The following is a 21,457-nucleotide window of genomic DNA, read 5'->3' as shown; positions in this document are numbered from 1 at the left end:
AATTGTTTGTGTATCGCTTGTTTTCTTTCCCGTACCACTGTAGTACTATTTGCATTGCACTATATTGTTTTTACATTCACACGTTTTTGAATAAATATTCTATCGAGGGCTTTTCCTCTCCTCTTCACTAAGACTTGTGTATCGGTTATTTCCATGAAACAAAACAAGAGTGCAGCTGTGTAAGAGTGTTTATTTCATTGCTCACGCGTCACTGTTGGGACCTGTGAGGAAAAAAGAAGTTCATGTTAAAGTTCTCGAGACTGACTGGGCCTGATGCTTATAAAGTTTTTGGTGAAATATGATGACTACATTGGGTAATGTAAACTATGTAGCCACAATACATCTCGTACATTCAACAGGAATCCATCTGTGCAGCTTTAGTGTAGATTCTCAGTGGATCACAGACTTATTGTTGGAGGGACAATAGTTCTTTGTTGAGTTAGACTTTCCAAGTCTGGAACCCACAAGTCTTCAAATTATAAAAATATATATAATCAATGTATAAGAACCTTGTTGGACTAGTTCCTCTCTTATGTTTCCACTGTGTTAAACTTACTGCTGATGCAGCGTACAGTGCAGTCACCATCTGCAGCAGAGCACACTTCTGTCGAGCACAAGAAGTAGATCTGAGGGTAGGAGAAAAAATGAAGAAACAAAGAAATGGTTTTATGGCACAATTACACTAATCCTAGTCTACATGTAGCCACCACTATGGATGGTCTTTAGGGTAGCCTGAACTTCAAAGACAACAATAGATGTTTACTTGTATGAGCACGTTAAGTGGGAGGTACCTCTGGGTCCTCCAGGTGAGAGTATCCTCCTTCAGCCATGTATGGGGGACTTTCTGAGTGCAGAGACAGGAAGCCAGAGATAGTGAACCTCCGGATGTGGTGGGGGTCAGGGCGTGGCGAAGGAAGCGGCTCTGAATCACCTCGGCTGGGACAGCTGAACACAGCGGTGAGAGCACAGCTACAACTGAAAATCTCTACAGGAGAACTTTGTAAATAGCTCCTCAGACTTCATTAGAATTCAATGAAAATACAAATTATATCAGTATCTAATACAAGTAATTAATTTCTGTACAACATACCCATCATAGACCAGCATCCAGCTGGCGTATGGAGCTTGAGAGTAAGCCAGGCAGGAGTGAACCAGCAGCACCAGGCCGGGCTCGGGGGGGTCCAGCAGGCTCACCTCCATATAGACTGGTCTGCCTCGCAGGAGGCTGAGAGGCAGGTGAGCCTCGGGGTGGAAGCTGGTGAAGGACTCGTCTACGAGGAAGAGAACATTGGAACAGTATTACGGTGCTGTGAGGCATGATGGGCCATTTAAAAGAGAATACAGAGAAGACAATCACCTGTGGCAATTCTCAGTAGCACAGCGACAGTGGCTGGTGTAGAGTGAACAGGAGGTGGAGGAGGTTGACCCATCACATGGAGCTTCACTTCACCTGGAGAACCCGGGGAGGAGCTACATTCCACCATCAGCCTGTGGATCAACAGAGTGGCTGCAGCGTGTCTCAATATCCAAAACTAAGCTGAGCATCTTTGACAGACGGCAATTATTTCACGACGTGTGCGTCGCAGCTCGTTTATTTTGGGACAATGTTTGTCATTTATCCTCTGATGTTGCATCTTTTGGAGGTGGAGATGTGTCTGTGTGTGTCTGATGGTGTTCTGTGAGCTGCTGCTTTGAATGATTGCAGCTGTGTTTCCTGACTGATGGCAGTGCAGCAATCAGCAAACGCTGAGATAGTGAAGCTGTGATTTTGGGATAATTGCATGCATCTGTTAACAACTGTAACATTTTACTGTAAAAATAGAGGTAACATATTTTGCAAGGGGTGGATTTTTTTTGTGTGATTCAATTTTCCTCTATTTTATGTTAGATTCTATGCCTATGATCATTAGAAAGGAAAGTAAACTGAGCATGTGTTGCAATCTAGGCCTGAGCTTTGACTCCACCTCCTGGCCAAGTGCCATTTGAAAGCTTCGAAACTTCCTGGGATCAAAAAATTAAACAAAAACATTCAGAAATATGCGTCTGACTGATTGCATGAACATGTATTAACACGTGTTCAGCTGATTGCATTAACACGTGTTAATGCATGTTCATGCAATCAGCTGACTACTGTCTGTAGATGATCTGTTGAAGTCATTTGCCTAGAATTGGATTCTAGTCTAAAAGAAGTAGAAATAATTTGCAACACAAAGCTAACTGCCTGTAAAGAAGCACATGATTAAAGAAGAAAAGACAGCCCAAACTCATACAGCTGAACAACACGCACCCAAACGATACATGGTGGTAAATGATTCCCTCTTAAAATAAAGTTACTATCCAACTCTAAAGCTTCCCTTCAACAGTAATGGCATACCTGACAGGAGAGTTCTCGAGCTCAGAGCTGTGGTCTCGTTGAAAAGAGTGGATACCATGGACTTCCAACAGATGAACCACTGTCTGACCAAACGCCTGACAAGGATATGAAGTTGGAAAAAATGATTTCCATCATGTTATAAAGTGATCAGATGGTGGTCAGTCAAAGCATCACTCTATTCCACCACATTAAAGTTGAATTAACTTTCACGAGGCGTCGTCGCGGTCGGCCTGCCTTTTTTTGGGGGCGCTACCTTTATGCGTTATACATTGGAGAGTTCCTTACGTGTTTGCTTACTCCACAGCCGTCCAGGGGGACGGTGTAGATGTCCCGGTCAGAGGTCAGCTTCTGCGGTGTGCAGGACACATGGCTGAGCTCAGAGGGATGAGCAGGGGGGGCCACTGTGGGCTCCACCACAGAGTCCGGCAGCGCAAAGATGAAATGCTGTCCCATTGTACAGTCTGTTGGGACACAAACAAACAAACACACACACACACACAAACACACACACACACACACACACACAAACACACACACACACACACACACACACACACACACACACACACACACAGTCATTTTGCTTTGACCAGTTTACAAAAAAATCCTCCGATTAAAATCAAGGACAAATATTTAAGTGTTGGCAAAAATCACAAATGTAATGCTTTTAATTGGGTGGTTTGGGTGTCGGCTTCTCGCCTCAAAGCCCCACACGATCATCCAATTCTCTGATTTTCTTCATTGTCGGTTCATTTTTTTCCAGACGCGTGTTGACAGGATCTGCTGTGGGAGGGACTCACCCTTCACAGGGTACGAGCAGCAGCCCAGAGAGACGCGGCAGTCGAAATCTGACACAGGGCCAAGGCCCCGGGGTGAGGCAGAGAACGGCTCGGCCTTGAGCTGATCTGAGCGCAGAGAGCAAACAATGAGAGGAGAGCCAGTTATACTTCAATAGCTCTATTCAGCAGCAGGAGAGATGACAGATTCATAAATTCAGACTCGGTTTTCCATTCAGGTGTCTAGTTACAGCCAGAATAGATGCCAGACCTTTAGCCTGGCACGGCTGAACAATAATGTTCTGCCGCCTTGTGGTGATCTGAAGTCAGGACACTGACACCAAAAGCTACGTCCCAAACATAATAGCTGCTGGTTTTTCACCTTTCATTTCATTATCCAGCCTCTCTTCTGCTTTTTCGCCACCAGGACGTCCAACAGCATCATATTGATGTTCCCGGGTGTTATGAGGGGAATAATAATAATAATAGTAAGGATGTAGGGGGTCATTGTGAGCATCATACGCCGATTCTGTAGGTGGAGTAGAGGTTTGAGGATATGGATAGGAGGGATGCTGAGGCGGGGAGGAAGACGCTGGAGGCAGATGCTCTAAATCTAAAGCTTCTTTGGAGGAAGTCGGAGACCCGCGATGGTCAATGCCGAGTAAACTCTCAGGTCCATAATACATCTGATAGTAGCGATAATAAGGGTGGTAGTAGAATGGGTAAGGAGGAGGATTATGGTAGGGTGATGGAGTGGGGAAGGAGGGTTGTTCAGGACGAGGAGCTGCAGCAGCGTCGGGTCCAGGAGGGGGAGTGGGGGGGAGGAAAGGTTGGACTGCTGGGGTCACGGGGGCAGAGAGTCTCTTTCTGTCATCCAGCTCTGCTTTTACTTCTGGCCTGCTTTTTTGAAGGTTTTGAGAATCACCATCAGTATTTAAGTTGAATCCGTCATGAACGACGGTGCTGGGTTTTGAATTTGGATTATCAGACAAATTGGTTTCTGCAGCTGTGTCGGGATTGAGAGGAGCCAATCTTTCGGCCTCGCCCCATGCAATATGTGGAAAGTAATAGGAGTGGTACGGATAGGGCTGTGGCAGGTGAGGTGTATACAGTGCAGAGGCTTTGGGAGGACTAGTTGGAAGGGTGTAAGGAGGAGAGGCAGCCTTAGGCTCGGGCTGAAGGAACTGGTGCGAGTTAATTCTGCGGAGAGCCTCGGACTGCTGCAGGTTGGTGGGAAACACCGGATTTTCAGGGTTATTAGGATTAGTTAAAGACAGTTCTCTGGGAACCTCAGGACCTGGATCAGGGTCTTGAGGTGGGCCAGGAAGAGGGATTTTAGGGTGATGGTAGTAGTGATAGTATGGATTGAAGGCATGGCTGGAGGGCTGGAGAGGCAGTTCTGGATACGCCCGACCTGAATCATCCGTATCATCTGCAGATGACAGAGAACTGTGGACACCAAAATGTTTATAAGACTCCCTGACAGGAATCAGGTGAGAGTAGTGGTTCCGATAGTCTGGCTGGGAATCAATGGCAGGGAGAGGCTGAGGACCGAATGTAGGGTCAGGAGTCAGAGATGAGGGAGAAGGAGGGTTAACTGCAGTGCGTCTCTCAGGACTAGGATACTTGTGGCGATACGTAGGGTGGGGATAGTAAGGTGGGGCCAGGTAGAACGGTGGAGCCCATGGAAGTGGCTCCAGGGATTCTGGCATGTGCTCTGCTGGCCCTCTGGTTAGATGATGAGGGCTGTTGACCACAGGCTGATGGGTCAGGGGGAGTTCTTCAGGGGGAGAGACAGGACAGGTCAGCGTGAATGTCTGCTCTCCTATCTGAAGAGAAAGTGTGTGGTTTCCATCCTGAGGAAAAAGATGAGATTTTCTGTGTGAGACGGTAGAAAATAACCATGTTCAGGACTAGATCATTAATGTCTGAACACATAAGGAAGTAAACGATATCTATATTTAGCAGTTGATGGTATGGCGGTCCGACTTCTGACAACAAGGGCACCTTTGTACACTAAAGCTGGTCTGAGACGGTGTCTTTCTATTCTTATTCTTTGACTAAATGCTTTGAATCTCAGTCCTTTACCCCTGAAGTTAAACTTCCGTTATAAGTCGGTATAATTAAGTTATGACTTAAGGGTGAATTTAGTTGAAGCAAAAGTAATATCTATATGCGTTTTGTAATAAATACACACACACGTGTGTGTATATATACACGTACGTATACACACGTACCCACGTACGTATACGCGCGCGCGCACACACACACACACACACACACTTTTTCTCAATTGAGTTCATCATTGATGGATGGATTTATTGGATTAAATTTGTTTCCTTCAGATGATCTTTTTGATTCTTAAAGATATTTTGATTTCCTCAGATGTTGCACTGCGTTCATTCCTCCCTCAACACGTTTCTAAAGTTCACATTAATACAAACGAGACTTTAAGATATCATGTGACACCAGTCACATAGTTTTGGCATCATCCTTCCCTGAGAAGTTATTACTGACCGAGTCATTATTATTGATGATCAAACTCAAAGAATGACAGTGCTATGGAGACAATTTAAAAAAAAAAAAAAAAAAAAAAAAAAAAAAAAAAAAAGAACACTGAAAATGTAATTTCGATGTCTCATAAATTGTTCCTTTTCTGAAATTCACCTTTACTGCGACGCCACAGGTAATGAACGGAGCAGCGATTATAATCTCTGCATCTCGTCTGTCCAGTGTGTAGCCACACAGCTCAGCTAACTCCACCAGACGGGTCCATTTCCCTCGGACTGTAGAGAAAAGGAAAAAAAAACAACTGTCATATTTATTGTAAAAGTCTGGAAAACAAAAGAGAAGAAGAATATCTGAGTGAACTAATAGAAATGAAAGGGAAACTTCGTTTTACCATTTACCCTCAGCTCCTCTGTAGCATGGAGTCCCTGCACTTTGACGGTCATACCGAGCGGGGAGCAGCAGAGGGAGGAAGGGCCCCCGGCCTGAAGCTGGATCTGAGGGGCTGGGCAGGACATCTTGACTGGCGTCCCCCTCCACAGCAGAGGCAACGCATAGCCGTCAACCTAAAGACATGTTTCAAAACAGCAACCTTTTATAACTTTTACTGCTGCTGGCTAAACAATTTCACATCCATTAGACAAGCGCTTCTCATTAAATACGCATTAAAAACATGAGTCATCACACCATGAAAGTCCATAACTATCTTGTTAAGATGACATTGGAGCTAGTTAAACTAATCTGTGCATTGTTATCAGACATTAAACATATTACATGGATACCATACCTCCTGTGTGACATGGCAGGCATCATACTGAGCCATCAGACTGAGGTCTCTCAATGTGGTCTGAACAGAGAAGCCACACTGAGGTGGCAGCTGGGACAGCGGCACGGAGGACTCGTTCACTGAGACACAAAGACAACAAAACCTTAATTTTACCCGTACTTGAGTCCACACCAAGCTGCTACTATTTTGTTTGTATCTCCAAATTCAAGCTTTGTATAACAATGTCACCATTCCAGACACGAGGGGGGGGGGCTGTAGCCTCACCTCGGTCCAGCTGTAGCTGGACAGCTCGTCTCCTCCTGACAGTGAGGGTCATGGCGTCGTCTCCGCACTGCACCACGGGGTGCAGCCTGTGCCAGCTCTCCTCTGAGCCGTTGAGCCGCTGACCTCTGACCCTCTCCCGGCCTCCCTGAGCTTGGACTGGTGAACAAAAACGAACCATAACAATAATGCTTTGAATGAATCTTCTACTCTCCTGCTGTTAGGGAGGTTTGACATTTAAAAAAGGCACAGCTTTATGAGCCATTATCGCTGGAGAAACCATCTCTCACTGCATTTTATTTTTATTCTTTATACTGTGGACCTTTGCACAGCCACAAAAATAATGTTTTTTGCAGTTACATGTACATTTTTTTTCCTATTCTATATTTATGCACCAATACACCAAAGCAAATACATTTCATATGAAAACATTACTTCAATGGGAATAAAGTACTAGCCCAGCTCACCTGAAGCAGCAGAGTCTGCCTGGTCGCCCACATGAAGGCTCGTTTCCAGTTGACCAGTAATATAAAACGCGCCGGGAACAACATGCTCAATTTTCCCTTTGCCACAATATTCATTTGGGGCGTCGCTTCGCTTCGGTTTGTTACGGTTTTTGAAGCTTTTGTCAGCGGACGTAGACGCCATTGTGAGTTTGGGCGTCAGTCCGGAGGTGTCGGACCGTGTCCGGTCCCCGTTTTCCAAGTTGTGAAAGTACGGGAGACGTCTCGACTCTTCTCCCCGCCTCGAGTCGAGCTGTAGCCGCTCTCTGCCCTCTCGCTCAGAGGGGTGAGGGAGGCCTTCTGTCGTCACAACGCTGCTCCCGTCATTGTGCAGAGACGGGTGAGCGGTCGGGTGGGAGGAATGAACGGAGGGCTCACACCGGCCCACTGAGGGGAAGGTTATGGTCGTGATGGTGTAAATGAGGACACCGAAGCAGTATCCTGTTCGTTTCAAATGCATGTCAGATAAGAGTTTCTCTCTGCGCACCAACACACTGGGGCAGAGGGAACAGCAGCGGTATCTTTGTAGGTAGGCTTCCTGCCAACACACCTGTGCGCTAATTGCCACTAATTAGTAAATGGCGGATTATTAGTATAACGGTTGCAGATTTCACACGTTCAAGTGTGTTTAATGAACGTTGAAGGATTCAAGTCACCACTTAACTTGATTTAAGTGCACTTTCTCATGTACTTAACGTTTGAATACTATCATTAGCTGCTACTTTATGCTTCTATTCCACTACGGAGGGGAAATGTTAACACATAACCCCACAACATTTATATTTTCCTAAAAAAAAAAATCAAATAAAAGAGAAACAAAACACAGTTCATTGTTAAAGATTAAATGGGTGATTCAAAACATTTTCGGCTTGTGACTTCTCACAAAAAAAAGCAGATCCTCCAAAGAGATTTCCCCTCTAGAATTTAGAGGGATTTATTTAGACAGCTGCTAGAATCATACAACGATTCACAAAAAAAAAGGAAAGATTACAGAAAAGTCTAAAAAATTAATATAAATTTGTCGACCCCTTAGATTTATTTTGTGATATTTTGAAAGGGAACAAGCTCTACCCAGCTACAACATATACGCTCTGATACATCATTATCAATCTAACATATAATAAATGATCAGTCAGGACGTTTTCTGCACAATAAGTACATTTACTCAAGTAGGATTAGGATTTTGAAACGTGTACTTTGAGTATGGACTATTAAAAACTTTGATCACAATCTACTTCTCTGTCCACTAGAGGGCGGTACTACATTGAACTAATCATTTCCACTGGAGACCTATCCACACGCACACACACACACACACACACACACACACACACACACGTTATTCATACATTTGTACCCTCAGAAATTGCTTTTTTTTTATCTCTTAAATACAATTGACCGTTATGCATAGTTGAATTCTTCATTAAAAATATATTTTAACTCTTAACTTAAAAACATGTCTGCACTTCTGACAGATCTCACTCCACCCTGACATACATCCCCGTTGACCTTTGCCCTCTTTTTAAATAGTCTCTCTCTTTTTTGTCAAACTGCACACATCATCTGATTGATAGTAATAAGTCATATACTAAGTCACATCAGAGATTAATTTACCACCTAACTCATTTGCATTTCATAGTTTGGTTTTATATACTTAGCTGAAATGAAATCCTTTGCTGTTCTTCCCAACTGCTGTCTGGCCTGGAAATAAATGCCTCTAATAAAAGTTTAATAGACTCTAGATGTTCCGCCTATTCATGAGGAGAAAAAAACACACAGATATTTTCTGTGTGCTACTGTAGGCGACCAAACCGTCAGGAAACAAGAGCACTGTTGGTTTAACTGCCAACTCCGCCATCTGATAATTATAGTGACTCTGCCAAGCTGTGGGCAGTCATCACATTGAGGTCATGATGTTATCGACTGAGGGCAGACTGGTAATGTTCTCACAGTTTGCCCTCTCTCGCCTCAAGAATCACAGTTTGAATGCTTGAAACAAAATACACTTCATAAAGAGGCTGTGTGTGTGTGTGTGTGTGTGTCAATGGGGTGGGTGTGGGGAGGGGGGGATGATCAGTTGATGATGGGCGCGGCAGTGAGATGACTCATATTTGGAGTTGCCTAGCTACAGCCAGGAGTTGTTTTCTTGAGAGTCGGAGCGAGAGTACAGTGTGTGTATATGTCTGGATTTCATTGAGAGAGCGAGGCTTTGTGGGGGCGACATAAACGCAGGGGTGGCACCCGAGCAGGAAACAGGAGGAGCAGAATAGTTTTCCAAAAGAGGAGAAGAAATCACGTGAGGACAAACTGGAGTTAAATGTAGTAATGTCCACGAGGGAGGGGAAAGAAACAGAGCGAGGTCTACAAAAGAAGAAAAGAGGGCTGAGGGTGAGGAAGTGAAGCAAGTACGAAAACCCTTGGCCAGTAACCATGGAAACATGCCGGCTCAACTAAATATGAGGAATTCTTTTTTTTTTGTTGAATGTAAACGGTGGCTGAGGCACCACAGCTGACACACACACACACACAGGCAGCCAACAGGGCGCATGCTTTGAGAGACATTCTCTCAGCTACAGGTTTAGCATATTCTTTGAGGTGTTAATTTGATTTTGATTGCTCCTTCGCTCAAAGTTACCCCCGGCACGTCCACCTCCTACGTGGGTCTTTGCCCTGTGCCACATCATGTAGCCTCTCTTCTCTGATTCCAATATTTCACCCTCGGGACAAACACAAAGCTTGAGTTTTGTGCAACAATTCAAACACAATCTAACAGTATAAAAGAAAAAAAATGAAAGCAAGTTATAATAATGATAATACACTTTTTTGTATAGCCCCCTTCATACAAATACAGCTCCAAGTGTATGTATATATATACATTTTAAATATTTAAACAGTGTCATAAAAATAAATAAAAGATTCAATAAAAACAAGGATACAGACTTAAACAAAACGTATGGTTAAACAATTTAAATTGTTCGGATCATTAGAATCAGCTTTATTGGCCGACTATGTGTACACATACAGGGAATTAGCTCACACAGCACATAGAAATAGACACAATAACAAGGACAACAAAGATGGGTAAAATAAACATTGAACGTATGTACATACATGTAGGTGACAATAATAGGTGTGTACATAAATATGTCTAAAATGCAACAATGAACAAAAACATACAATGTCTGCATACACAAATCAAGTCGTACTTTAAATGTAAACAGTGCAGATATTGAATGGGTTATGTTATAAATGACTTTAGAAACATGAAGTGGGTGCTTACAGTACATGCATGTATACATGTCTATGTACAGCATATACAAGGTGTACAGGTATAATGAAAAAAGGAGTGGACCAAGTATTGAACCCTGTGGAACACCATATGGAATGTATTGGGTACTTGAAACAACCAATACTTATGATAAAACTGTAGGTCATAATTAACCTAAATTGCATCGGCACTTGTGGTTAACGTTGCCATCCTGCTTATTTGTCCACAACTGAACACTTTAACTTTTTGAAAAAGCATGTTTTTTTTTTAAAAGGCCTGTATTTCCTTACGGAGAGAATGAGGCTGCCTTCAATTAATGAGTTATTGTCGGGCCGAAGGCCACGGCATGGACACACACTGGGGAGGTGACCATTACTGGAAAATGAAACTGATGATCATCACACTCCTGAGAGAAGGACAGAAGGAAAGGAAACTGTGTGTGTGTGCGTGTGTGTGTGTGTGTGTGTGTGTGTGTGTGTGTGTATGTGTGTGCCGTTGTTTCTCCAGTTCAGCAATGTGTCGTGTGGTGAGTATGCATTATGTTTATACAATATGCATGTGTTTACTTTTTTTTCCAGAAACTGGGGCCATGTGTCACTTCCTTGGCAGGTAGATGAGAATGTGTACATGTATAGGAAGGTATGTGTGTGTGTGTGAGTATGTGTGTTTGAGAATGTGTCCCTGTACATAGCTTATCATAAAACCCCAGCCCGGTGACACTGGAAGCAGGGGCGGAGGGCGACGGTCGACTTTTTCCAATTAGTCGACAGCCTGGGGGTGAGGAGAGAGTTACAACACACCAAGCTATAGTGACAAAGGCCCTTGTGTTTGCTCTGTCGCATTTTAACAGAACACTCGCATGAAAATGACCCCTGTAAATCCTATGAATACACACTCTGGGCTGTGTTTTTATAATAGGAGTTTAGAAATCTCAGGGCAGGGTGCGACATTGTGTAAGAGGAGAAGGAATGAGCACAGTGAGACAGTCAACCACAGACGGAGAGCTTCACTATTGTGTAAAGCAGCAGTGACTTGGCTGTGGTCAGGCTCACTCCCCTTGGCATGGAGGCACCGCTCTGCTGGCTTTGTCTCACACAGTCGTGTTGAAATATCCCTCATTGAGCGTCCACACAAACACATCATCAAAGGATTTAGATATTACACAACTAAAAATAGCAACGTACCTTTACCTTGTTTGTCTATTTACAACAAATGTATATTTTTTGGGAATATAGCCGGTGACAATTTAACGTGTGTGTATGTCTAACATTGCCAACTTAACAAACAAACGGTAATTAAAAATGCAAAAATGTCACAGGTTTGATACACAAGAGTGCTTGTTGAGGATGTTGGGTAAGTTAAAGTAATTGTTCTCCTGAGGCCACATATTCCATTTTTTCCACAATGTAAAATGTCAAAGTGTATTTCAGTCAGCCCTGCATTCAGCTCTGTAATGAGCCCGCGGTGTATCGTAAACTGCACACTAAATAGAACCACCCTGAACCAGCAAACCCTGAGAAAGTATTTAAAGGGACCATCATTAATACTTGTGCACACAACAGTTAGCAGATCAGACAATATCGCAACTGTTACAAGTGATCCTTTAGGACTCTCTGGTTCTCCCAGTACTGATCAGCAACGTCAGCGCAACAAAGGGCTGCTTGTTGCAAGCCGCCCCATTGGTCTTCTTCAGTATTTACACAAGGCATGTGATTTGCCAACTTGTGTTTGGATCTTAAAAAAAACGTGTTGTGGTTAAGCTCCTGCAACGCCCCCTCTCCCTCCCCCCTCACCCGAGAGACACAGTAGACGGTGGCGTCAAACTCCCGCTCAAGTTTTCACTCTGAAAAAACGATAGCTGACCAATACATGACTCATGGCATTTCCTCTCCCCCGAAAATACACCAAGATCTGAGTAAAAGGCCTGTTTTCTTGCATAACTCAAGTTTTTTGTTTGTTTTACTCCACAGGCATGTATATTGGTTTCACTCAGTAACTCTCAGAGTTCTGGTGTGTGGAACAGGTGGGAGGGAGTGCCGTATCACACGGCAATACAAACGTTGCCTCACCTGCAAGGTGGGGTCGATCAGCTTACAGCAGAATCAGGTTCGACCACATTTTCACTTCTCCCTTTCTCTCAGCCAGTCGCTCTGGTCTGCGCTCTATATCAGCCTCGTGTAGTTTCGCACAAGCACTTGTATTTGAAAGAGTCATTTAAATAGTGCAGGTCCATCTCTGCATGCACGGAGGGAGTTGTCTGTCGGCCCGGGTGAAGACGTTTGTCTCGTTTTTTTTGGGGCTTCTCGTAGTAGACGTAGATCTTGACAAGATTAGACAACTAAATCCCAACCCTGAATTGCGAAATTTCAAAGGGCTGACATTTTTTCCCATAGGGATCTGGGTGTGGCACGTTGAACGTTAAGCAACGCGATCAAGGTGTGGTGTCTGAAAGACTGTTGAACATGAATGGATGGCTGCTATATTTACTCTGGTTCCCATGGAGCGTGATAGTGCATTAAGGCCCAGGAAGCTTAAGTGTTACCATGGCAGGGGCATCAGTTAGTTCCCCATTTCAGCGCTGGCGATGATTAGCATTCCAGCTCTCTGAGTCCTCTTTGTCTACATATGAAAAAGGTTATTTTCCATGACAACCTCATTAAAACGCATTCATAATAGCTTGCACACGAAAAAAAAAAAAAGGAGAAGAAGATCCGTTTCATTTCTAGGAAAGAGGCCGGGGCGGTAGTGTCTGCGTGAAGCCTCATGACCCCCAGCAGAGTGAAGCCACACAAGTAGCCCTGCCACAAATTCAGGCAGGCTCTGCTGCCTTTCAATGTCACCGCAGTGGCAGGTAAGTCATATAGCGAAGCCTGTTATTATCCTGCTGGCTCATACCTGTGGCAGAGGCAGCCTTGACATGATACTGACCAGGTGCTCTGCCGAGCCTTTTGACTCAGGCTGCTGTTTGGTGTATCTGCATGTTTCCAAACTCACCATGAAGCAAACAAGTGACCTCAGTCTCCCAGTCCACACTTAGAGTATTTTTGTCTGTCTCTATCTATTTGCGTGTATCTGACGTCCCTGTACTCAAGTTCATATACGCGTATATCTTTATTATTATTATTTCTGTTTTAACAGGCGGCCTCTTTGAGATTGTGGTCTTTTTTTTTCTCAAGAGAGACCGGTGTACGAGAGTAAACACTATAGTTTAAAGGGACAGTTCACCCTCTTTACCTTTCATGTTATTTATCAGTCTCGATTGTTCTTATGTGAGTTGCCTAGTTTTGGAGATATCAGCCATACAGATGTCTTCCTTCTCTAGAGAAAATAAAGGAACTTTATGGCACTCGGCTTGTGGTGCTCAAAGCGCCAAAAGAATACATTTGAAAAACTCCAACAGCAATGTCTCGTTCCAGAAATCATGACCCGGTTACTCAAAATAATCCTCAGACCTGGTTGAGACCAGTTTCATAGTAGGAACTATTTTCTCTCCAGCCAACTACACCTGCCAACCGTGTCGCCGCGAAGAAGGAAGCGGGCCTCTGCTCATGAATGCGAGGCTCTGTGCTAGGTGAGCTAGCAGCATTAAGTATAGATGAAGGCCACCTTCTGTGATACGGTCGTCCAGTGTCGTTCATAAGAAAGAAAATAGTTCCTACAACAAGGTCTGTGGATTATCCTCAGTAACCGGGTCATGATTTCTGGAAAGAGACATTGCTGTTGAGTTTTAATTTTTTATTTGTTGGCGCTTTGATCACAACAAGCAGATATATAGTCCCTTAATATTGGAGACATCTCAACGGCAGATATCTCCAAAACTAGACAACTCGCACCAAAACAATTTACACTGATAAAAAGCACCACAGGTAAGAGGGAAAATATGTACTTTTGATTTTGGGGTCCCTTTAAGTATAGACACACCACACACATACACACGTTTCACAATAAGGAAAGCAACTACAAGTGCAATTACAAACACTTCATTTACACTTACATTGACATTCAAACTTCTTTCCACGCTTCCCTTTTAACCATCATTTTAGCAGCTATGTTTACTTTAACGTCACTTATTCCAGTATTTTGACATTTCCAATGTTTCAGCTGCAAGCTTTCAGCAGTGAGCAACATCTGTGTAGCTTTCTTAGTTTATTCAAGTATAATTGCTGAATACTGAACAGAAACAGTGAGTATTTATAACCTATCCACCCAAAAACCTTTACAACGGTTTTAAATATCAAACCACCTCGTAAAACTATAAAAAAAAAAGAGAAAAAGATCTAGTTAAACACTGTTTGGGTGTGCGCCTACTGCTGTGTGAATAACATACAAAGATGTCTCTTATTTGAGCCTGATGACACTGTGTGGCCTGGTTCTCTGAGGACACTTTTTACTCAGTGTGTCTGATACTTGAGGGGGAACTCATTAGATACGGTGATAGCGACGATGGCTCCGGCATTTGCACTCTGTCCTATTGATGCCACTGATTTGCCAGAGGAACAGCAATTTGCAATCAACGAGCTGTGTGTGACGAACAAGCAAATGTTATTATGCGTTATTATGTGGTGTGGTATGATTAGATTAAGTCTCAAGACAGAGCTGTTGGATGAAGATTGAGATTCAGCCTCAGACTAAACGCACCGCATGTGATCGGCTCAAACAGCAGATGACTTTGATTAGGATCATGAGGACCATATCATCAGTATCATCATATATCAGTGATGAGTAATACAGTTATGCACTTGCAGCAGTGTGAAATGTCTCCAACCCCTCCTCCCCTCTTTAAATTCCTCTCCCATTGCCTTCATTGCCTCCCTCCCTCCCCTCCCCTCCTTCTCGCTCACTCAAGCTATGACTTGCACTCATTTGCCCCCACCTCTCTCTCCCTCGCAGCCAACAACATTCCTTCATCCTGAAACTCCTTCCTCTGTAACAAAAGCGGGAAAAGAAGGAGGGCGGCGATCAGGAAGAAGCACAGCGCTTCGTGCCAGTTCGCCCGTTTTGTTTACACATGCAACGGCAACGCAGTGACTGTGATTAGGCCGGGGCTGCAAGTCTGTCGCCATGGCAGCATGCAAGGAATCGTTGTCAATAATGTGAAATATTATGGAAGTCCCCCCCCCCTGAAACTTCAGTGAGTCATGAGCTGGAGAAAATCACCACCACCAAACTGAGTGACAAAGACATGAGTAACCAAACACAAAAGGAAAATGTGTATATATATTTATATATATTGCCTGCCCGCAAAAGTTGTGGAAATAGTGTCTGGCTTGAGCCTTTGGATGTGTGGAGAGAGAGAGAGGGGGGGGGGGGGGGGGAGTAGAGTGGGAGGGAGGAAGAGAGGCTATGTGACCCAGCCAGCCAGAGGCTTGTCTGGGGTGTGGACTTAAAAAAGAGGGCTGGGTAAAAGTGGGCGGATGGGTAGCTCCTAGAGTTTGTGCATTTAGACTCTGAAATTATTGTCCTTGAGAACAGGAGGATTTAGACTTGAAGAGAGGCACAGCCGTCAAACAGTAAGTCAAAGACTCTCCTTGAATCCCTCTGTACGTCTTACTTCTCTATAGATGCTTCACGATGATAAAACGGTGGTATTTTAATAAGAGTTCTGCAGGTTTGTTTCAGTATTTTCTGGTTTTATAAAAAGAAAAAAGAAAAAATGCAGATGAGTAAAAGCAGGTGTGTGTGTGTGTGTGAGAGTGTGTGTGACCTCCTCTGTTCACCTTCACAGGCAACTTTGCTATTGAATTACGGCCCATCTTTGCGGGCCAGGTGTGGCTGCCTCCCAGATGTGTTTGGTTCCTGTAGCAGTGCTAAAGGGATTAGTTTGAATGTAAATAGTTATTTTTTAAAAGACATAGGATTGCTTTGCTGCTTGCTTTTTTTTGTGGGTGGGGTTTAGCATTCTCACACCTAGCCTCAGCCACACGTATTCAATTTGGCGTGATGGAAAATATGCCACAGCCAGGCCAGATGCAAGAATCCCAGCAGGAAAAGCTGACACGTCTTGTTTTTCGGGCGAAGAATCTGGAGGAAGTCGGATCAAAGTGGTCCACAATTAGGCCGGGGCTGCAAGTCTGTCACCATGGCAGCATGCAAGGAATCGTCAATAATGTGAAATGTATTAAAGCAACTGCCAAGCATTTAACTTTGCTTGTTATTTTTTCTTTTTTTGTCCGGAAGCTGTTCATTATCTGGCAGGAGACAACACACAATTCTGTATTTCAGCCCTCAGCAAACAAACGTTAAAAAAAACTCAAATCTTTCATTTCATTGTAGCCGTCTGAAGCAAACAGGCGTGCTTCACATATTGTACTAGCGTGCCTGCATGCTCGTGTGTGGTTGCGTGTGAGTGAGCTGGCAGGCATGCCAGTGTGTGTGTGTGTGTGTTTTTGGGACCCAGCCCTTGACCACTCCTTTTCCCGTGGAGGGAACCAGCACATTCCAGATGTTCCTCTTCCTCTGTTCACACCCAGTGCGGCCTCGGTGCTGGATGCGGCCGCGGATAGTTCACACACGAGTACGACTTGAAAACAACAAAGTGATCAGATGTGTGAAATCACAGGGCAGAGCCCCCTGAAGAGTGATCAGTGGAGTAGAACTAATACAGCTACACAGTAAAGAGGAGGGAAGTATTTTGAATAGTTTTTTAGCGGTTTATGGTGTGTTTGTAGCAGCGGGATTGGGCGTGGGCCAGCCAGGCTGCTGGGATTACAGGTATTCTCTCTACAGTTATTTTAAGGAGTGCCGGGGGTTCTTGGCAGCACAAGACAAGCCCAAACTCATCTGCCTGCCACAAACTTCCCTCCTAAACACGCACTTTCTCACTCACTTTCTCCTGACCAACAGTATCTCTTTTGCCCGCCTGATTTTGCGTCTCTCAGCACCTCTGATTATCGACCGGAACATTGTCTCGCTGTCTATTTGCAGGCGTTTCACTGGGAGTGCGTTAACTCTAACTCAAAGAAATTAGAAGTTGGGAAGCCACACCCTGGGTGGCAGGTTTTTGGGCCTTGCGTTGCTGCTCACGAGTGTGTGTGTGTGCGTATGTGTGTTGAGCTGTCATTAATGGCTCCCTCTGTGGAACCGGGCAGGAAGTGTGAAGTTTGTTATTGGCCACACTTGATTCTTTCTGCTCATAGGAGCTGCCAATCTGCTCTGTGTGCGTGTGTTGAGTATAAAAGTTGGAGTCAGCCCTCCAGTTATATTCATCCTCCATAATAAAAAGGCTGAAAGTGGTGTAACAAGTTTCCCCTCTCCCTCTCTCTCTCTCCAGCACCGTCAACATGCTGATTCTACTCGCTGCCATCTTCGTCCTTCACATCATAGGCATCATCCTCCTCCTGGTGGCCACCATTGACAATGTAAGTACACTTTTGTTCTGCCACACAGTGCGGCACTGCACAGACTCCCCGCGTAATCCCTGACTTCCTTCAAAATGGCGGGGCTGAAGAGTTATGTGCATCTCCCAGCATGCTGACAGGCAGCAAGAGAGTCGAGGCCTGTGAGTGATTGGCTGCTGGAGGCCCTCGTTCCTTCCTTCTGCGTCAATGGGCCACTGATCTTCACAGGGCCACATATTTGACACAGGGTGCAGGTGTTGTCTACATTTAAACTGTAGGCAAAGCGTCAATCAGGCGGCACACACACACACACACACACACACGTAAACATGCTAGATTCTTGCCTGTGTTGTAGTTAGCGTTGCACATACCGGAGTGAGACCTGAGGAATGCCACAGTAACAGCCGGATGTGCATTCCATCCCTTTTTGCCTGCACCTGCCCCCCTAAATACAAGTCAAAACACAGGGTGAACACACACACACACACTCCTGCTTTGACTTCTCCGCATTACTTCTCTGTCTCGCCTAGTATTGATTCATTCACTTCCCCTTAGCACGTGAGGAAGGTTGTCCGTATTTATGCCTGATTGTGAATGTAAAATGATCTCTTCCCCTCAGGCCTGGTGGATGACCGACACCATATCCACTGACGTGTGGTTCCGGTGGATGCTGCAACCAAACGGAGTGTGGAACACCACCGATCTGCCCCCACACTACCCAACGGGTAAGTCCGGCCCTGTGATGCAAAGAAGCGAAGTAAAGAGGGGACCTGTTTCCGTGGGCGCAACACTTTAACTCAGTCATATGTACTTCTCAGAAAAAAAAAAGAAAGTTTGTTTCATTGATTTCCTGCCACACCGTAAGACCTAGCATTCCCCGTGCTGCCTTTATTCTACACCAGTGGCTGAAACCACTGCATTTCATTAAAGCCCCTGAAACAGTGTTTCTCTAAATGTGAAATTGTCGTGCCCTTCATGGCCGCGATCAAAGCTAAGAAGATAGCTGTGTGGGTGCGGTTTGGTTTGATTGACGGCTATCATTAGGTTTTGAGTCAGACGTTGCTCAACCCTGATTGGCCCGTGGAAGCACGTGACGTCACCTTTTTTTTCTCTACACATTAAATACAAACCTTATTAAAGTGAAAAATAAGTGTACAAACAAATCTTGTAGAGAGCTATTTCTTCTTCAACATATGTAAATGAACTGGACACACACAATGGGTTTTTGCAGTTATCCAAATACATTTTTTTTTGCCTTGCAAATTACGACCATCAAAGGGCTCCTGTCATATAACACCAGAATATCCAAACTCATGTATGAGAATGTACAGTGAGGCGTTATTCCAACTGTGAACCTTCAAATCATACAGAGTTGTTTGTCTTCCCGCGGCGTCATAATCAGCAGATTTCTGTTTGTGTTGGACTGACTCACCAGATGTTATGATAACACAGTGTCACTGCAGCATTAATGTGTTCTGAGTGAGTCAGTATGATGTTTAGCACATATATAGGATAACCCCCCCCCCCTCTCATCACTCAGCATCTTCACTGTGTCACTCTCTCTCTCTGTCTCCCCCTGCAGAATACCTCCAGGCAGTGCAGGCCAGCTCAGTGCTAGCTTGTATATTCTCCATCCTGGGCATCTTCGTGTTTGTGGCTCAGCTCTTCACCCTCCCGAAAGGAGAGAGGTTCACCATCTCCGGCATCTTTCAGCTCCTTGCCTGTGAGTGTCTTTGCCCTGTTTGTTTTCTCTCTCTCTCTCTCTCTCTCTCTCTCTCTCTGCATCCTCATCCCTTCCCCATTCTCCGTGCCCTCACTGATGTGCCCTCGTCTCCTTCCCTCCAGGCCTGTGCATCATGATCGCAGCCTCCATCTACACAGACCGCTTCCACCTCGACGAGTCCGGTTGGTACGGTCACTGCTTCATCCTGGCGTGGATCTCCTTCGCCCTCACGTTCTTCTCCTCCATCACTTACTTTGTGCTACGCAAGAAGACAGCAGCATGAGACGGACACTAGAACACGCTCCAACCAGCCCAAAACCTCTGGCTGGATCTACTCTTCCAGCTGAAATCTGGTTTCTAGTCGCAGATGGTGTAAACATTGTTTATATTGTCCCGTTGTGGACATCAGATTTGAGCTGCTAGTGTATATTCAGCTACAGATAAAAGCCGACCTATTGACCCTCTCAAATACATACTGGTGTTTAATTGAGCCTGCTGTCAGATAGTCCGGGTTTCACACTTTGTGGGGTGTTTATTCTGCAGTAAAAGGCGAGTTCAATCAATCACGACGGGTATTTGAGTGCAGTTTCAACCCAGAGTTTGAGCTGGATTTCTAAGGCATCTACAGATTAATAATATTATTGTTGTTAACTGAACAAAGTTTGCCTTTCGATTTAAGATGCTATGATGAATTAAGATCCATCAATGTTTCTGGCTTTAACAAAGGCAGGTTGAAGAGTAAAATCTGTGGTCTTTGTTGTTGTTGTTGTTGTTGTTGTAATGTACATTTACGTATGGATATGAGTGTTGGATAAAAAGGGGCGAGTTTATGATTTTAGTTTATCATCTTTTTTCCCGTTATCTTATTGTTAGTTCATCAATTCTATTTCATTTATCTGCTCCGGTCTTATTTTAAATAATTAAACAGAGTCACTACAACGTGACCGGCAAAGTCTTAAAAAAAGATTTTTGCAGATATGCGTGGGAGACTATGTGACGATATAAAATGTAAAATCAGTATAAAACAAATAACACAGAAGCTTTTCTTTTGTAATTATTTGTGACTAAGAAGACATCACACTGGTTCATGTGTGGGGGTACACTACATTACTGTGTCGATACAAAGCATAAATATAGGTCAGAGTAATGAACCCCAAAGTTTCTGTTCCGGCCATTCCAAGCAACAGTATTTGAGTGAATCTGAGTTCCACTAGCCTAGTATGTTTGAAATGTACCTAAATCCACTAATCTAGTATCTTTATGACAGTTAATCCACAGATATACTGGTAATATGTGCTCTGTTTCCACGCAGTGTGACAGGAAGGCAAACTGCCTCGTAACTTAACGCGTGAGATATCATTTGTAAATATGTCTTGTTTCCCATAATGCTCTGTATGTCTAATGCTGTTGTATTTTTGCTACTGCTATTGCTTATTATGGACGACAATGACAATGATTTCTACGACTTCATTAAAACTTGATTTTCAACCAATTATTGAGGTTGTTTACTTTGTTATTTGCTACTTTGTTAGAATGATTGTGTTTCATTTGAGTCTTGCAGACAAAGAGCAGTGAGATGTTTCAAACAGCCAGTCTGAAGATCAAATTTATTAAAATGTTGTGCATTAGCCAAAACAAGATGTCTGTTTAAAATACCTGCTGATGCTCTCTATATACACAAGTAAAACTGGAAGATTGTTTCAAATGATACAGTTTATGGATCATTTCTTTACTGTAATCAGTTTCCAAAACAATGTTGTCCTCTGCATTTACTCTCTCTTTCATTATTAGAGCTGAGCGATAATGATCAAAGCTGATTCTCTGGGTCCCTGGACTGATAACCGTGTAAATTCAGAACTTTAAAAACATTGTACTGCATTGCCGAGACAGGTCACAGGTCCTCCAGTCATAGAAAACAGT

General features: G+C 44.0%; 2 protein-coding genes across 11 annotated transcripts; one reads left to right on the top strand and one right to left on the bottom strand.

Annotated features, from left to right (window-relative positions):
• Positions 1 to 172: 172 nt before the first annotated feature.
• LOC116396305 (uncharacterized) lies at positions 173 to 7,786 on the bottom strand. Of its 10 annotated transcripts, none has more exons than XM_031870831.1 (15): positions 7,174 to 7,786; positions 6,710 to 6,865; positions 6,446 to 6,564; positions 6,053 to 6,224; positions 5,818 to 5,936; positions 3,533 to 5,006; positions 3,175 to 3,279; positions 2,660 to 2,835; positions 2,375 to 2,469; positions 1,358 to 1,488; positions 1,091 to 1,271; positions 792 to 945; positions 557 to 626; positions 351 to 469; positions 178 to 221 (listed from the first exon to the last, which is right to left on the bottom strand). In XM_031870831.1, exons 1-14 carry the CDS (start codon positions 7,667 to 7,669, stop codon positions 399 to 401), a joined length of 3,519 nt encoding a protein of 1,172 aa, XP_031726691.1. In that variant the 5' UTR covers positions 7,670 to 7,786; the 3' UTR covers positions 178 to 221; positions 351 to 398. The 10 variants fall into 10 exon arrangements, with proteins under 10 accessions (XP_031726695.1, XP_031726691.1, XP_031726692.1 ...); XM_031870832.1 differs by having other exon boundaries at positions 351 to 454; XM_031870835.1 differs by lacking the exon at positions 351 to 469 and having other exon boundaries at positions 173 to 221; positions 7,174 to 7,785.
• An 8,098-nt stretch (positions 7,787 to 15,884) lies between these two features.
• LOC116396328 (epithelial membrane protein 1) lies at positions 15,885 to 21,032 on the top strand. Its single transcript, XM_031870876.1, has 5 exons — positions 15,885 to 15,987; positions 17,748 to 17,835; positions 18,434 to 18,539; positions 19,397 to 19,537; positions 19,660 to 21,032. Exons 2-5 carry the CDS (start codon positions 17,758 to 17,760, stop codon positions 19,818 to 19,820), a joined length of 486 nt encoding a protein of 161 aa, XP_031726736.1. The 5' UTR covers positions 15,885 to 15,987; positions 17,748 to 17,757; the 3' UTR covers positions 19,821 to 21,032.
• The last annotated feature ends 425 nt before the right edge of the window (positions 21,033 to 21,457 follow it).

Source organism: Anarrhichthys ocellatus, unplaced genomic scaffold (assembly GCF_004355925.1).
Source record: "Anarrhichthys ocellatus isolate YVR2014 unplaced genomic scaffold, GSC_Weel_1.0 scaffold55, whole genome shotgun sequence".
In the NCBI taxonomy this organism is placed as follows: Eukaryota; Metazoa; Chordata; class Actinopteri; order Perciformes; family Anarhichadidae; genus Anarrhichthys; species Anarrhichthys ocellatus.
Note: the sequence above shows the minus strand (reverse complement) of the source record. Positions and strands in the feature narration are given on the sequence as shown.

Excerpts from the sequence above, each read along its gene's own strand:
- LOC116396328 (XM_031870876.1), top strand. The coding sequence starts at position 17,758 with ATGCTGATTCTACTCGCTGCCATCTTCGTCCTTCACATCATAGGCATC. Across the intron at positions 17,836-18,433 it reads TGGTGGCCACCATTGACAAT|GCCTGGTGGATGACCGACAC; the intron begins GTAAGTACACTT and ends TCTTCCCCTCAG. Across the intron at positions 19,538-19,659 it reads CATCTTTCAGCTCCTTGCCT|GCCTGTGCATCATGATCGCA; the intron begins GTGAGTGTCTTT and ends CCTTCCCTCCAG.
- LOC116396305 (XM_031870830.1), bottom strand. The coding sequence starts at position 7,669 with ATGCATTTGAAACGAACAGGATACTGCTTCGGTGTCCTCATTTACACC. Across the intron at positions 6,225-6,445 it reads CCTGCCATGTCACACAGGAG|GTTGACGGCTATGCGTTGCC; the intron begins GTATGGTATCCA and ends ACATGTCTTTAG. Across the intron at positions 1,489-2,374 it reads CTCGAGAACTCTCCTGTCAG|GCTGATGGTGGAATGTAGCT; the intron begins GTATGCCATTAC and ends GTTGATCCACAG.